This window comes from Hyaena hyaena, unplaced genomic scaffold (assembly GCF_003009895.1).
Source record: "Hyaena hyaena isolate Hyena2069 unplaced genomic scaffold, ASM300989v1 scaffold_78, whole genome shotgun sequence".
Classification (NCBI taxonomy): Eukaryota; Metazoa; Chordata; class Mammalia; order Carnivora; family Hyaenidae; genus Hyaena; species Hyaena hyaena.
Window position 1 is genome coordinate 1,402,742 of NW_024080710.1, and position 15,589 is coordinate 1,418,330.

General features: G+C 40.1%; 1 protein-coding gene across 1 annotated transcript in view; it reads left to right on the forward strand.

Moving 5' to 3' along the window:
• Positions 1 to 11,118: 11,118 nt before the first annotated feature.
• TMEM273 (transmembrane protein 273) overlaps positions 11,119 to 15,589 on the forward strand; it is a 37,135-nt gene continuing 32,664 nt past the window's right edge. Inside the window, exon 1 of the mRNA XM_039233642.1 lies at positions 11,119 to 11,187. Within this exon, the coding sequence (XP_039089573.1) occupies positions 11,142 to 11,187 (46 nt within the window). The 5' untranslated portion in view covers positions 11,119 to 11,141. The remainder of the gene's footprint in view (positions 11,188 to 15,589) is intronic.

Genomic DNA, 15,589 nt, shown 5'->3' on the forward strand with positions numbered 1-15,589 from the left:
TTGTTGTTTTTTATTCTCCTCTCCCATGTTCCATTACAGTAATTTTTCTTCTATTCATTTAAAATTCACATAGTCATGGGTGCCTGGGTAGCTCGGTCTGTTTGGCATTCAACCTCAGTTCAGGTCGTGGTCTGAGCTGGTGGGTTTGAGCTCCGCCTTGGGCTCTGTGCTGAAAGATTGGAGCCTGGAGCCTACTTCAGACTCTGTGTTTCCTTCTCGCTCTCTGCCCCTCCCCCACTCATGCTCGGTCTCTCTCTCTCTGCTCTCTCTCTCTAAAAAATAAACAAACATTAAAAAAATAAAATAAACTTCACACGCTCTATTTTTGTTATTCTGATGTTTATCCCTAAACCTCTCATGATTATCCCTATGATTTTCTCCCAATTTCTTGAGCTTGCCAATACTTGTCTTCCTTGGAATAGGTAATTACTTTAGAATATGATTACTTCCATCTGATATTCTTCCCGTCTTTATCTTTACTCCCCCAACCCCACCCATGCGTATCATCAGGAATTTTAATTATAACATGTGTGTGTGTCTGCCTATGTATGTGTGTATCCTGAATTATTTTAAAAATAAAAAGAGATGGAAATGAAGAATGGAGAAAAGATAGATTTAAAAAATGTATACATTTAAAATGTGTTTATAGGGGCGCCTGGGTGGCTTAGTCGGTTAAGCGTCTGACTTTCGCTTAGGTCATGATCTCGCGGTTCGTGGGTTCGAGCCCCGCGTCGGGCTCTGTGCTGACTGCCAGCTCAGAGCCTGGGGCCTATTTCAGAGTCTGTGTCTCCCTCTTTCTCTGACCCTCCCCTGCTCACGCTGTCTCTCTCTCTCTCCTAGAAATAAATAAAAATATTAAAAAATAAAATAAAATGTGTTTATAGATATTTCCATTTCTCTCCATTCTGTTGATAATTCCACATTTTGGTCATAGACTTTTAAAGTATTTTAACCCTAATTTCCAGTAACTTTTGTTGGCTTCCTAACTATTTCTTTTTGCTGCAGTATTTCTTGCAAGTGTTTTGAAAGAGATTGTGAAGTTTTACACTACTGAAACTATCTTTACTTTATCTTTGCATTTAAATGAGAGTTTAGCTGGATATAAAATTCTTGATTTAGAGTCCTCTCTTTTGAGTACTCCATTTTATTGCTGCATCCATTGTTTCTCTTGAGATATTGGATATAACCTCATCTCTTTTCCTTTGTCAGTGATGTATCTTTTCTCTCTTGAAGCTCTTAGGATTTTTTTCTTTTTTTGTGATGTTTTTAATTTCAATAAAACATACTTAAATCTTTTTTTTTCTCCATTAAGACATCCTTCTTAACGTTTCTTGGGTCATCTCAGTCTGAAATCATTAATCTCTGTACCTGTGAAATTTAATGTGTCATTTCTCCAAATATCCCCTAGGTTTTTTTTTTCTCTTCTTTCAATACTTTAGTTACACCAATGTTGACACTCTCACTTCTGTCTTTCAAGCTTTTTAGCATCTATCTTATTATTCTTTTTCCTCTTTCTGATCCTTTCAGAGAGAGTTCCAAAACCTGATTTTTCAAAGCTTTTACTGACTGATTTTCCTGTTGTATTTTCCTTCTATTCATCTCCTTTCTAGTGTTCCTTAATTACATACTTTCATACCCAGTGATTTCATTTTTCTTCTTTTTCATAACTGCTTGTTTCTGCTTAATGTTTCCAATATCCTCTCTGATCTCTTTGGGTATGTTTTTTATGCTTATGCTAAATTATTGTTTTTTCCTGTACTATTAACTTTAATTCTTCTGTCATCGTATGTTTAGCTTTTCTGCTTTTCATACTTAGTGCTCCGGCTGTGCAGATATCTCTTTATTTTTCCCTGTGAACTCACGACCTTAGGAGGACCGGCTGCCCCACCTCGTGACACGAACCAGAGCTGCAACATAATCTCAGCTGCATGTGAGCCTCCCTGAGAGTCGGGGCATGTTAAGTGGAGGCTGCTTGGCTTTATAACCTGGGTTCAAGCACTTGTTTGCATGCCTCCCCTACTCCTGAACCACCAGGCTTAGCAGCCTTCATGGGACTGCTCAGTAACTTGGCCTTCCTTTCAGTTCTAAGAATCAAGTGGCCTCCATGGTGAAGTCCTTTGTGTATCAAGGGTGAGGAAAGGGTGAAAGTAGTGTTAGAATGTGTAGGCCAGTCAACATCCACTACTGTCACTGGTGCCCTTCCATTCAGTGCTGCCCTGATGACAACTCATGACTCCAGCTGGGCGTGCTGTTTTTTTTTTTTTCATCTGGACAATTTAGGGGAGGGTAAAAAGTTCCCCACCAGCCTAAACCGGGTCTTTCAGCTCTAGACCACCCTTTCCTACATGTACACACTGAGACCCAACTGCCTTCTGTCTCCGTGAGGCTTCCCTACAATTTTTACTTTAGACCCTTGGGATTCCCCAGTCTTCTCACTTTTCTGCAAGAAGGCCTGTCCGGTCTGTGAGGGACCCTATGCTAGTCTGTGAGGGAATTTGATAAGTTTCCAGTTGTTTAAGTCACCCATTGTACAGATTTGTAATATTTATTTTATGGGTCACTCACACTTGAGTTTACTCTTTGTAAGTCAATGTTATAAAGATAGCAATAACATCAACCATTTATACTTACACTTACAAGGTAGCAACCATTTTTAGGAGACTCAGATATATTAATTCATTTGGTCTTCATAACAAACCTCACTCCCATAACCACCCTCATAACAGTTTTATTTCTCTTTTACAAATGAAGAAACTAAGATGCAGAGAGGTTAAATTTAGGGTCAAGGTCATCTGACCTCAGTCTGTGTTCTTGGTCATGGCATTTATAGTTGACTCTAATTTCTTATTAAAAAGCCTGACTCAGTGCCAAATGGTTTCTCCAAAATTTTGTCTCCTCCATCCCAAATCTTAGTGCTTTAGTTAGTAATATCCTGGTGGGAATATTACCCAAGGAGTTAGATCTTTGGGTGTGTGTTGATAACAAGAGATTTTTCACATAGGTCCCATTTTTGGAATCTTTTAAAAAAATTTTTTAAATGTTTTATTTATTTCTGAGAAAGAGAGAGAGACAGCATGAGCAGGGGAGGGTCAGAGAGAGAGGAAGACACAGAATCTGAAATAGTCTCCAGGCTCTGAGCTGGCTGTCAGCACAGAGCCTGATGCGGGGCTCGAACCCACAAACTGCGAGATCATGACATGAACTGAAGTGGGACGCTTAACCAACTGAGCCACCCAGGCGCCCCTGGAATCTTTATTTATATGGTGACATTGTTAATACAAAGAAAATGGTGTTTATGTTAAATTCTTGTGATTCCAAGACAGAATCCCATCTGTAAATTGGGTCTTTATAGATGATTCAAGACTCATATCTCAGGCAGAGAAGCCAGGAAAAAACTTAACTCCTTCTGAGAAAATGAGGCAGAGTGAGATGTTTGCTAGTGTTCTTCAGGAAGCTTCATGCATTGTCACCTGAGGTGCCCAGAAGCTAGACAATCCTTTACGAAAGGTTGAAGTCAAGAAACAGGGCATCTGGATAGTCTGCATTTTTGCCGATTTTCAGTTTGATAAATTGAAGCTTTTGCAATTTTGTAAGACATGTGGGCTGAGAATTAAGTTCTTTTCAATAGTGTGGGAAATACTGCATACACCATCGTGTCCTAATTCTCACATGGCCAAGTGTGAGAATGAGGTTGGATGCCCAGCCTGAGGAAGATGCTCCATTCCCTGAGCTCCCTTTGAGCTGGGATCTTATTAGGCCATTCCTGGGATTTTTTGGCCATGAGACCCTGAGCCAAAAAGGCTTCATGTTGTTGAACAGGGCTTTATTCCCCAAAGTCTCTTCAGTGAATGTCCAGCTCCTTAGCTCCCATGGGGCACTGGAGAGAAATCCAGAATGTAAGTTGCTTTTAGTTTTTAATTTTTGCTTCATTATTTCAAGATCAATTACTTTAATAATGAAATTTGCATTAGTATCTTAATGGACTTTATACTTTTATCATGACCTGGCCGTATTTGAGGAAATTTAGAATTACAATATTATTCTTGGGTCAGCAACGGAGCTATGTACAGCCATGCAAAAATAGGGAAAGAAATTAAGCCATATATATGTAAAGGCATAAATATAATTTTTATAACCAGGAAATATTAAAACAACAACACATATATATGTATTTATGGTAAGATGGGATCACATTTATGTATATGACTCCCTGTAGCCAACCTCCGAATGCACACATATCTTACTTTACCTTATTACTTCTGCTAACCACAGTCCAAAGTCGTGCTGTTCTTTATTTGCACAAAGTTTTGGATGCGCGGGCTGTACCACTGGTAATGTTTGCCTACAATCTTTACTGTTCTTTGGAAACAGATATATATGCAAATTTGCTTAGAAACTCAAGCCTGTTGATGAAGGTAAAGGTATACATTCACCAGTACACGCTATTCTGTCTGCTATTTCGTTATATACATGGGCCAGTTTAGGTTGGTTCTTGTCTTTATTTGTAGTTTGATTTTTAATTTTCAAAAATTGTGTGATAAGCATCCTTAATAATACATCCTTCTACATTTGCTCAATTATTTCCTTCCATATTTTTTTAAAAGTGGGATTAATGTGTCAAAACTTGTGTAAATTTTTAAAGCTATTGACACTTATGACCAGAATGACTGAGATAATTTAAATTTCTATCAAAACAATTCTGCTAGCATTAATATTTGTTTTAATTACACTTAAATTATGGAATCTTTAATAAGGAGTTATGAAGAAAGAGACCATATAACTTATGATTTAAACTTTTTGGCCTTTGTCAACCCTTTGGGAATGAAAAGAAATGCTATTATAGCTGGACCAAGATAATGCACATAAACCAGGACTTATCCAGGAAAAACTCAGCATATAATCTTTTACTAATGAATCACAATGATAACAAAAATACCCATGCACCCACTCACAGTTAAAAAGCTAGAACATGACTTCTGTATCCTACTGTGTATTCTTTCCGTACCTTCCCACTCTTCTGAATTTTGTGTTTATCATTCTAATGATTTTAAAAATATTATTTAATGAAAATATATGTATTTCCTAAACTCTTTACTGTGTAGTTTTGCTTATTTCTGTGCTTCATGAAAACGGCATCATTCCAATTGTTTCCTTTTGCAATTTGATTTTTCACACAATATTATATTTCTAAGGTTTCTCTAAGTTGTCTGTGTTGCTGTAGTTTATTCATTTTTATAGCTATATAATAGTACATATTTGCCCATTCTTTTGTTGATGTTCCTTCAAGGTCTTTTTTGCTATTACAAACCATGCCCTATAAATGTTTTGTTCTGTATATCTCTGAAGGTACAGATCTCAGAGTATCCCTGGTTATATTTCCAGGAGTAGAATTGTTCAATTCTATGATAAATAAATCTTCAACTTCCCAGAGAATAAAACATTGTGTACAAAGATATTATATCCTATTTTTTCCACAACCTCACTTTAATTTTAGCATTACCCAAGATTGCTTCCCTTGTCTTTACTAAGGTATAAGTGACAAATAAAATTTTACACATTTTGATATACATTGTGAATTCATTGTCACAATCAAGCTAATTGACACACTCATCACCTCACACAGTTACCATGTTCTTTTTTTGTGTGATGAGAGCTCTTAAGATTTACCCTCTTAGCAAGTTTTAAGCATGTAATACAGTATGGTTAATACTGCTGATCTTCAGAATTTATTCATCTTGCATATCTGAAATTTTATGCCCCTTGACCATCATCTCCCTGGGCTACCATCAATCTACTCTCTGCTTCTATGAGTTTGGCTATTTTATTTTATTTTTTATAGTTTATTGTCAAGTTGGTTTCCATATAACACCCAGTGCTCATCCCCAACAAGTGACCTCCTCCATGCCCATCATCTCCTTCCCCTCTCCTGCACCCCCATCAGCCCTCAGTTTGTTCTCAGTATTTAAGAGTCTCTTATGGTTTGCCTTCCTCCTTCTCCTTAACTATTTTTCCCTTCCCCTCCCCCATGGTCCTCTGTTAAGTTTCTCTTGTTCCACATATGAGTGCAAACATATGGTATCTGTCCTTCTCTGCCTGACTTAATTCACTCAGCATAACACCGAGTTCCATCCACGTTGCTACACATGGCCAGATTTCATTCTTTCTCATTGCCATGTAGTATTCCATTGTATAGGTAAACCACATCTTCTTGACCCATTCGTCCGTTGATGGACACTTAGGCTCTTTCCATGTTTTGGCTATTGTTGAGAGTCTGCTATGAACATTGGGGTCCATGTGCCCCTATGCATCAGCACTCCTGTATCCCTTGGGTAAATTCCTAGCAGTGCTACTCCTGGGTCATGGGGAGTTCTATTGTTAGTTTTTTGAGGAACCTCCACACTGTTTTCCAGAGGGGCTGCACCAGTTTACATTCCCACCAACAGTGTAGGAGGGTGCCCTTTTCTCCACATCCTCACCAGCATCTATATAGTGTCCTGATTTGTTCAAATTAGCCTGAGTTTGGCTATCTGAGAGTCTTCTCTTCCCTTCCTTCCTTTCTTCCTTTCTCTTCCTTCCTTTCCTCCTTTCTTCCTTTTTTTCCCCCTTCCTTCCTCCCTCCCTCCCTCCCTCTCTCTCTCTCTCTCTCTCTCTCTCTCTCTCTCTCTTTCTTTCGAGATCACCAGTGAGCACAAGCAGGCGAGGAGAGAGGGAAGGGAGAAAAAGAACCTTAAGCAGACTCCATGGAGCCCAACTTGGGGCTCAATTTCACCACCATGAGATCATGACTTGAGTCAAAGTCAAAAGTTGGATGCTTAACTGACTGAGCCACCCAGGTGCCCCACTATTTTAGATTCTACATATAGGTGAAATCATGCAGTATTTGTCTTTTCATATCTGGCTTATTTCACTTAGGATAGTGTCTTCCAGGTTCATTTATGTTGTTTCAAATGTATTACTCAGATTCTTATTTCTACCAATCTCAAAAGTGTAGAATGCTATCACACTGTGGTCTTGAGTTGCATTTTTCTGATTAATAATGAGCATGAGTATAGGACTGAACTGATACTAGAGATTAGTTTAAGAAGAATTGATATCTTTAAGATTTTTAGTTTTTCTATATGTGATGACACACTTTTTGTTTGCTTAGGTCTTCTTTAATGTGGTTAACTTTTCTCCTTGCAAGTCTTGAGTAACTTTGTTTAGATTTATAATATATATGTTATATGATATTTTTTACATGTTTATATTATATAAAAATATATTTCTATAGCATATAAGATATAAGTATTTCTATAATTATATTTATTATTCACATATAATATATAAATATAATATATAACATATAAATAATATATAACTTTATATTTAAATGTATTAATTATTTTTCATGTATAATTTATTATTTTCCATATATATTTGTGTATAGGCAAACATATTATTGGTGGTGGTGTAATTTTTTAAAAATATGTTTTCTGCTTATTCTATTTTCTTTTTTTCTACTCTGTGAGAGTTTGTCATATTATTAGCTTTTTAAAGGCAAACTTTAGGGGCGCCTGAATGGCTCAGTCGGTTAAGTGTCCGACTTCACTCAGGTCATGATCTCACGTTGGTGGGTACGGGCCCTGCGTTGGGCACTGTGCTGACAGTCAGCTCAGAGCCTGGAGCCTGTCCTCAGATTCTGTGACCCTTCTTCTCTCTCTGATCCTCCCCTGCTCATGCTCTCTCTCTCTCTGTCAAAAATAAATGAAACATTAAAAAAAAATAAAGGCAAACTTTAGGACTCACTGATCCTCCCTATTGAATATTTGCTTTCTGGTTTATTCAGATCTGCTTTCATATTTATTATTACCTTTCTCTTGCCTTTTCTTAGGCTTATTCTTTCCAAACTTCTCCACGTGCTTGCTTAGCTCATCCCTTTCTCAGCCCTCTTTTCTAAGCATTTACATCCTTTCTTTCTAATTATTACTTTAGTACAAAATCGGATATGAAACATTTTCATTATTGTTAGGCTCTAGCTATTTTTAACTTTCACTGTAATTTTTTATATGACTTCTGAGTTACCTAGAAATATGTTTTTAAGTTTCCAAACATATGGACACTGCAGGTATTTTTTGTTACAGTCATCTGATTCAATTGCACTGTGTAAAAAATGTGATCTGTATGTCAGCCATTCTTTGAATTTTTTGAGAATTACCTCATGGCCCAGATGTAGTTGTTTTCTGTTTTGTTTTGTTGGTAAATATTGCATGCATGCTTGAGAACTTGAGAAGAATAACTTTTCCAATTGTCAGGTGAAGAGTTTCGAGTCTTCCCTGTCTTTAATTTTTAAAAATCTCTTGTAATGATGGTGGATCTGATGGTTTTTCCCGTGTTGGATTCCAGGCACCTGGGCTGTGAATTGTGTGCTCTGTGGTTGAGGTGCCAGGGGAGGATAGGGGTTCCCGAGGTCTGATGGTGACCATGCTGGAGGAAGGGCAGCACCCTGAGGAATATCAGAGCTGAGGGCTCCTTCTCTAGGGATTGGCAGAGCAGATTACTTCCCCTCCCCCCATCACAGGCAAGGTCCACAACCTTTCTAGGCTGGGCTGGCTCAGCCTGGGTGGGAGCTAAGCAAGTAAACTAATCCTTTATTCAGTGAACATCATTGAGATCTTGTGCTGTGTCAGTCACTGAACTAGGTGTTCTGGCCCCTGCCTTCACAGGTTCCTGGTCCGGTGGGGGTCATCCCAACCTCTGTGACAGGAGCAGACTCAGGTTAAGAACCAGGCATTTGTTAAGAACTAGCATGGGGTGGGGCACCCACTGTGGGAGGGACCTCACACCACACTGAGACACCCCCCCATCACACCCAGGTGCACTGGCTAGGTCATCTTTACAGAGTCTAGCTTATGGGACAGTGGAGCATCTGTATTTCCCTCTTCTCCATGCAAGTATGTAGCAGATGCTGACTTTTCTGGCTCAGGAGTTTGTGGCATGGTAAAAAGCAGAAGTTACCACAGGAACTTCCTGTCTTGGGTTTATATATGAAAGACTGAGTCCTAGAAGCATTCTCAAGAAGTATTTTGGAGGTGAAGTTACATACCGATGTCTGGTTTGACCTACCCCCATGAAAAAAAATTTTGTTTAAACTGGTACCAGCACTTACAAATATGATTTCACAAAACAGAGGACCTCTTTGTGTGCCGGCAAGCCCTGGGCCTGCTTGCAGCTCCCTGATGCATTTCCTGCAAGCTCCCCAGCCCCTGCCTATGACTTACAGTGTCTGCTCTGGCATGTTCTTATTGTTTGCTTAGGAAGTGAAATATTTCTTCTTCCAACATCTCCACTAAACAGGATGAAAGCTTTAAAAGTTCACATGTTTCATGGGCTGCCTGGGTGGCTCAGTCAGTTAAGCGTGGGACTCTTGATCTCAGCTCAGGTCTTGATCTAGGGATCATGAGTTCAAGCCCCACGTTGGGCTCTGCGCTGGGCGTAAAGCCTACTTAAAAAATAATAATAAAAAGAAGTTCACATGTTTCAAGAGAAGACAGGGAGAGTATGTTTCCTGGTGTAGGTGAAGACTGCCCTGAACTCTTTGGTGTGAAATAAAGTGTGTTTGGATAGACGGATGGAACCTTAAGGCACCAAAGCGAAGCAAACTGCTTTTTCTGGTGAACAGACTACTCTGCTCATGTCCATCACTGACCTGAGACTCAGAAGGACAAAAGTGAGTTAGCTGTTTCAGGGATTTTGGCAGAGGGAGCTTGAGAATGGCCAAGAAGTTAACTGCTGTCCACTCAGTTGGATGGGACACAACAACTGTCATTAAGTGGCTTTGCATTTTGAAAAGTGAGATTTCTTGCCATTTGAACTGAAGACTTGACAGTCAAGCAGGTGTCAAGGAGAAGTATGGAAACACGTGGCCCCAAAATCTGTTGGTTGAGCTTGCGTTGGCAACCAAGGGTCCTTCCAGTGTAAGGTGCTTACCATGGGCTCTGTGAATGTGGCTGGGAAAAACATCACTTCTCAGGCCTCTAGCCTCTGATGGAAACTTAACAGTTCTTTTCAACATAAGGGTAGCCAAGAAACAGCAGTGCTATTACCACCTGCGTGAGCTTCATTGCTAGTAGGAACTGCAGATATTTTCATCCACATTTTATCTGGTGCAGATATCTCTAAATATCGTTTACCTTTGTCATGAGGTCAGGATGGTGGTAGTTACTGCACCAGCGTTAGATCTTGCTCATGGCTGTGCAGGTAATGAAGCACATACATTTCTACGTCATAAGCCTGCTTTCTAAATATTTGGATAAATGGGGTGCCTGGGTGGCTTAGTCGGTTAAGCATCCGACTTTCGCTTGGGTCATGATCTCGCAGTTCGTGGGTTCGAGCCCCACGTCGGGCTCTGTGCTGACAGCCAGCTCAGAGCCTGGAGCCTGTTTCAGATTCTGTATCTCCCTCTCTCTCTGACCCTCCCCTGCTCATGCTGTCTCTCTCTCTCTCCTAGAAATAAATAAAACATTAAAAAAATAAAAAAAAAATAAATATTTAGATAACTGTATTTCAGTATAGCTGGTTTCTTTTATGATCCTAGCTACTTTATTTTGGATATCAAAAATGTGATTTGGAGAAGAAAGTCATAGAACTCCCCAGACTCAGAGGTGTCTACGTCAACAAAACAGTGACTGGAGTGCACTGTGGGCTGGTGGGGGGCTTCCTGGCCCTGACCCAAAGCCGTGGGGGGTGCTGCAGGACCTGGATGTCCACACTGACCAACTTTGCCCACATCCCCCTCTGAGACTTATCATCCTGGGTCTTTGGCAAGAAGATGCACGCAGGTGCACTTCTGTTCCCATGCTGTGTGTGTGTGGTGGGGAGTGGGTCATGGGAGACTGTGCTGGGTGATAGCTAGCATCCCAGCATGCCTCAGTGAGCCCTCACCATGGGCTTGCCCCCTTCCACCGACCGACAGGGCAAGCTCAACAGGCATTTCCCTCAGCCCTGCCCTTCAACAGAGCTGAGAGGAACTGAGTAGCCTCCCCACCACCGTGGCAGCAGCTTCCTCCTTGTCTGTCACGTGGAACTTGGCTCCTGTCCCTCAGAGCTTTGGGTCACAGAGCCACAGTGCTTGCTCGGAGAGAAGCCAGGAGCAGAGAGCCAGGATGGGCAATGGGGCCAACATGCTGAGAGCCCTCCTCCTTCTCCTAGGTGAGTGAGGAATGCAGAAACGGGGTGGATGTGACTCTTCCATGGCTGGGGTGCCTCAGTGAGTGGGACACTGGGGGAGCATCAGCCCACTGGGGCTCAGTCCCGAGAGCACAGAGGAGTCCCTTTAAATAGACAGCTTTTCTCAGTTTGAGACATGAGACATCAAGAATGATTTTGTCTCTTTCATTCCAGCTGCAACTTATAAATGCTTCTGGGCCAGAGGACAGGAAAGGGTCACATGGTGGAAAGAGCTTTGGGTTTGGGAGCTAGACCAATCTGGCTTTAAATCATGGCTCCGTTGCTGACAAACTACAGTGAACTTAGACCCTCTCTCAGTTTCTGAACCAATAAAATGGGGGATAATACAGCATATCTTCTAAGATTGTATGAAAATGAAGCTCGATTTAATTAAGTCAAACCGAAAGAATTACATAAAATGAGAAAATGTAGGTATGTAGATGTTTCTCTAGTTAGTGGTGAATCTGTTTTGTTATGGAGTGGAGTAGGCTCTTAGTCACCCAGAGGTGTCCCAGTGTTTTAAAGTCATCTTTAACTCTGTGCATCAAAAGAAGGAAGAAGGGAGAAAGTCAGGGACTAATAGAAAAGTAGGACCAGATATAGAGGGAGAAATAGAAGACCAGAGAAGCAGACAGGGAGAAAAAAAAAAAAAACCAAGAGAGATAGAGATAGAGGCATAGAATGATGTTTAGAATGATATGTGTAGACAGAGACAGAGTTGAAACAGCCACGAAACAGCCACGTGAGTTTGCAAAATCCCCTTTGGAATTAACTATTATTTCTTAAAAAGGCAACAAAACATCCTCCCTCTACATCAAGATGCTGTTTTTCAGAACTTGCACTGGGTCAAAACTCAAAGGCAAGCAGTGTATCTTTAGATCGAATCTTCTGCCTGGGGAAGCAATAGCCCGTATCCTGGACGTGGGCAGTGTTATTCCCATGGGCAGGTGTCTGTCTGAAGCTTGCACCCAGCCCGGGAGCGAGTGAAAACGTTGGCTTTCTGGGAACTAGCCTGTCAATCAGAGGGCCTCGGCATCTATCAGTTTACACATGGAAATGGACACGTGTAACAAGCAGCAATGGCAGTGAGGGGTGGCTAAAACCAATAATCAAGAACTAAGTGTGTGTAGGGCAGAAAATGCAAAGTGTTCTCTGTAAAGTGGCAGAAGGTGGCAGATATTCTGACCTGTTTCTGCTTTTGACCTTATATAGATATACAAACCAGTGTGTCCTGGGGTAGGGTGTGGGAAGGAAGTTAAATTTAAGAAATCCAATGGAAAAAAATGTGCATATTACACAAACAGACAGCTTGGTAAAGAATTCCAAACAAACAATAAATCTTGAAAATGCTCAAGGTGGCAAATAATAAAACAAATATTTAAAATTTAACATTTTGAGTACACTCGGCATGCTGCATACTCCCTTAAACATTTTACATAAGCTCGTTTCATCCTTATGCAGTTTTATGAAATAGGTCTCACCATTTTCTGCACTTTAAGGATGAGGTTTTAATTCACTGGCCAAGGCATCACAACCCATTAGTAGTGTTTTCAGATACTATTAGTAGAGAAAGTAGCCGTTTGGAGTGTTTATCTAGTTCTACACCCACTGAATGTTAATCCTCTTCTGCTATTTACCCGCCCCAGGAGTGTGGGCAGGTTGCCGATCCTCTCTGCTCAGTTTTCTCATCTGTAAATTGGGGATAATGATTGTACCGACCTCATAGGGCTATTGAGAGAACTCAGTCTATTACTGCACTTAAAGCATGTATCTGCCATGGGGGGAACACTTGCTGTTGGATATTTGAAACACTGATTGAATTAATTGTCTCAGAAGGCAATTTGACAACATGTAGCAGAGTGTAAGCTGTTCCCAACCTTTTATCTGGAAATTCTACCTTCAGGAACGTATCCTGATGAAATAACAGGATAAAAGAAAAGCTCCCCCAAATATTTACTGGGGGTTCTCTTCAGCACCGCTGACCCCAGTGGAAACCAGAAAGAAATGATTTTCAGTCGGAATCTGGCTAAAGCAATTATGCTTGAATGTTTCCAATGATATCCAAGCTGTTTACATGAAAGACATAACTTTCTCAGACTGACATGGTCAAAGAAGTGACAAAGTGACAGTTATAGAGTTATAGTTAGGTTGTTATATTTTGCAATATGTTTGCTTGCCTCTCCAAAAATTGACTGGAAGTAAATACAGCAAATCATTAATTGTTTCCTTTTACTCATTCTAGGAAATAGGATAATGAGGCATCTTTTAGTTTTTTGGATTGAAATTTTTCATAATGATCATATATATTCTTAATACCAAATAAATACATTTCTATGCACCAAAAAAAAAAAAAAAATAGCATGATAGCCTGTTGAATGGTCCAAGAAATAGTTTCCTTTACAAGCTGGTGAAACAGATCTGGAGGATTATGGAGTGATATCTAGTAACCGAGGGCAGATGACCAGGGTGGCACCCCAGGGTGTATGGGAGAGCTGTGTGTGAGGACTTTTAGGGACATGGTAGGCGTCTCTGTCTGTTGATTCCAGTGAGGTCAAGGCTTGCATGATCCACTATTTTCCACACAGAGTAGCTGGAGAGTTTTGGGAAAAGTAACTTTAGAAGATTCTACAACTATTTTTAAAACTGAGATCCATGTAATGAACATATGGACCCAACACCTTGAATTAACACATTTAAAAACTTAGCTTGTTGTTTTAGATACATGCATTTGAAAGGAGATAGAGAAATCAACACATCCATCAAAGAAACAGAATGTCACAAATGGAGTTAATGCCCTTTAGGCTCCCCTCCTCTGCCCTGTTTTTTTCTCTTCTCCGGGAAGAAACAGCACCTCTGTGCTTCCTTCCTGTGTTGCTTTCTAGGTGTTCAACAGTGACCTGAATGTCACCACAACATACTCAACGGGTTACATGAGCTCCCCATTCTGATCACATACATTTGTTTCAGCTGCCCACTCCATTCTGATGAAACATTGTATCATAATGTAGTTATACATTCTGGTACTGACAGATTTAGGTTGTTTGTAACTTTTTGCATGGTAGCCAATGCTGCAACGGGCCTTTCCATCTTCTAGAACCCCGTTCTTTTGGGAGACAATCTGGAATAGGGGTCACTGTTAATGAGGATGCACGATTCTCCTTTTATTGGATATTGTCAGATTGTTCCCAATTAGTGAGGTCTGGATATATCTGTCCCTCTAGAGATTTAGTGATATTCAATATCGTCAGACTTCTCATTATTATTATTATTATTATTATTATTATTTTTGCCTATCAGAGTTGTAAAATATTATCTCCAAGTTTTTAGGCTACATGTTCCCGATTATTAGTGAAAATATGGAATATATGTTTACCAGACAGCCAGGTTTCTTTTTCTGGAAGTTTCTTGTTGTTTTTCTTTGGTTATTGGTCTTTTACATATTTTTTTTTATTAATTATAGGGCTCTGCCATGTGTTGCAAATATGCTGTCTCAGTATATTGCTTATCTTTTATCTTTGTGTCATCCTTTGCTCTGCAGAAGTCTCTAAATGTGATATAATCACATTTACCATTCTTTGACTTTTGGAGTGTTTGGTTTTTCTGTCTTGTCTAAGAATTTGGCTTTTTAAAAAAATTTTAAAGTGGTTGTATTTTTCACAACCCGACTTTTAATTCGTTTGGAATTTATTTTGCACATGGCCTAAAGAAAGCTTCTAATTTTACTTTTTTCTGTATAAAACATCCATTGTCTTAATATATTCATTTAACAATTTTTCCTTTCTCCCCTGCTTTTCAATGCTGCTTCTATTTTACACCCATTTGATGAATGTTTGAACTATTAATGGGATTCCTATTCTGTGCTACTTTTTGTATCGATCTCTGTATTGAGTCATGTCACACTGTTTTATTTACTGTAGCTTATGAATCTCGACAGCTTGTAGGTAAGATCCCTTCTCCTTCATCTCTTTAAAAAAATTTTTTTTAGTGTTTATTTTTTTGAGAGAGCGAGAGGGAGACAGAGCTCAAGCAGGGGAAGGGCAGAGAGTGAGGGAGACATAGAATCCGAAGCAGGTTTTAGGCTCTGAGCTGTCAGCACAGAGCCTGATGCAGGACTCGAACCCATGAACCTTGAGATCACGTCCTGAGCCAAAGCCGGTCGCTTAACCGACCGACCACCTGGCACCCCATCCTTCATCTCTTTCTTCTCCTTCTCCCTTTCCCTCTCCCTGGCTCTCTTCTGTCCCTATCCCTGTCCTTCTCCTTTGGCATTAAACTCAGCTCTTACTATGTCTTCTCTCTTACATGTAGAATGCTTTCCTGGAAAACATCATAAAAGCCCACTTCCTGAGAGCTGATTCTGAGCATGGTGCCTCACCCAGCACTT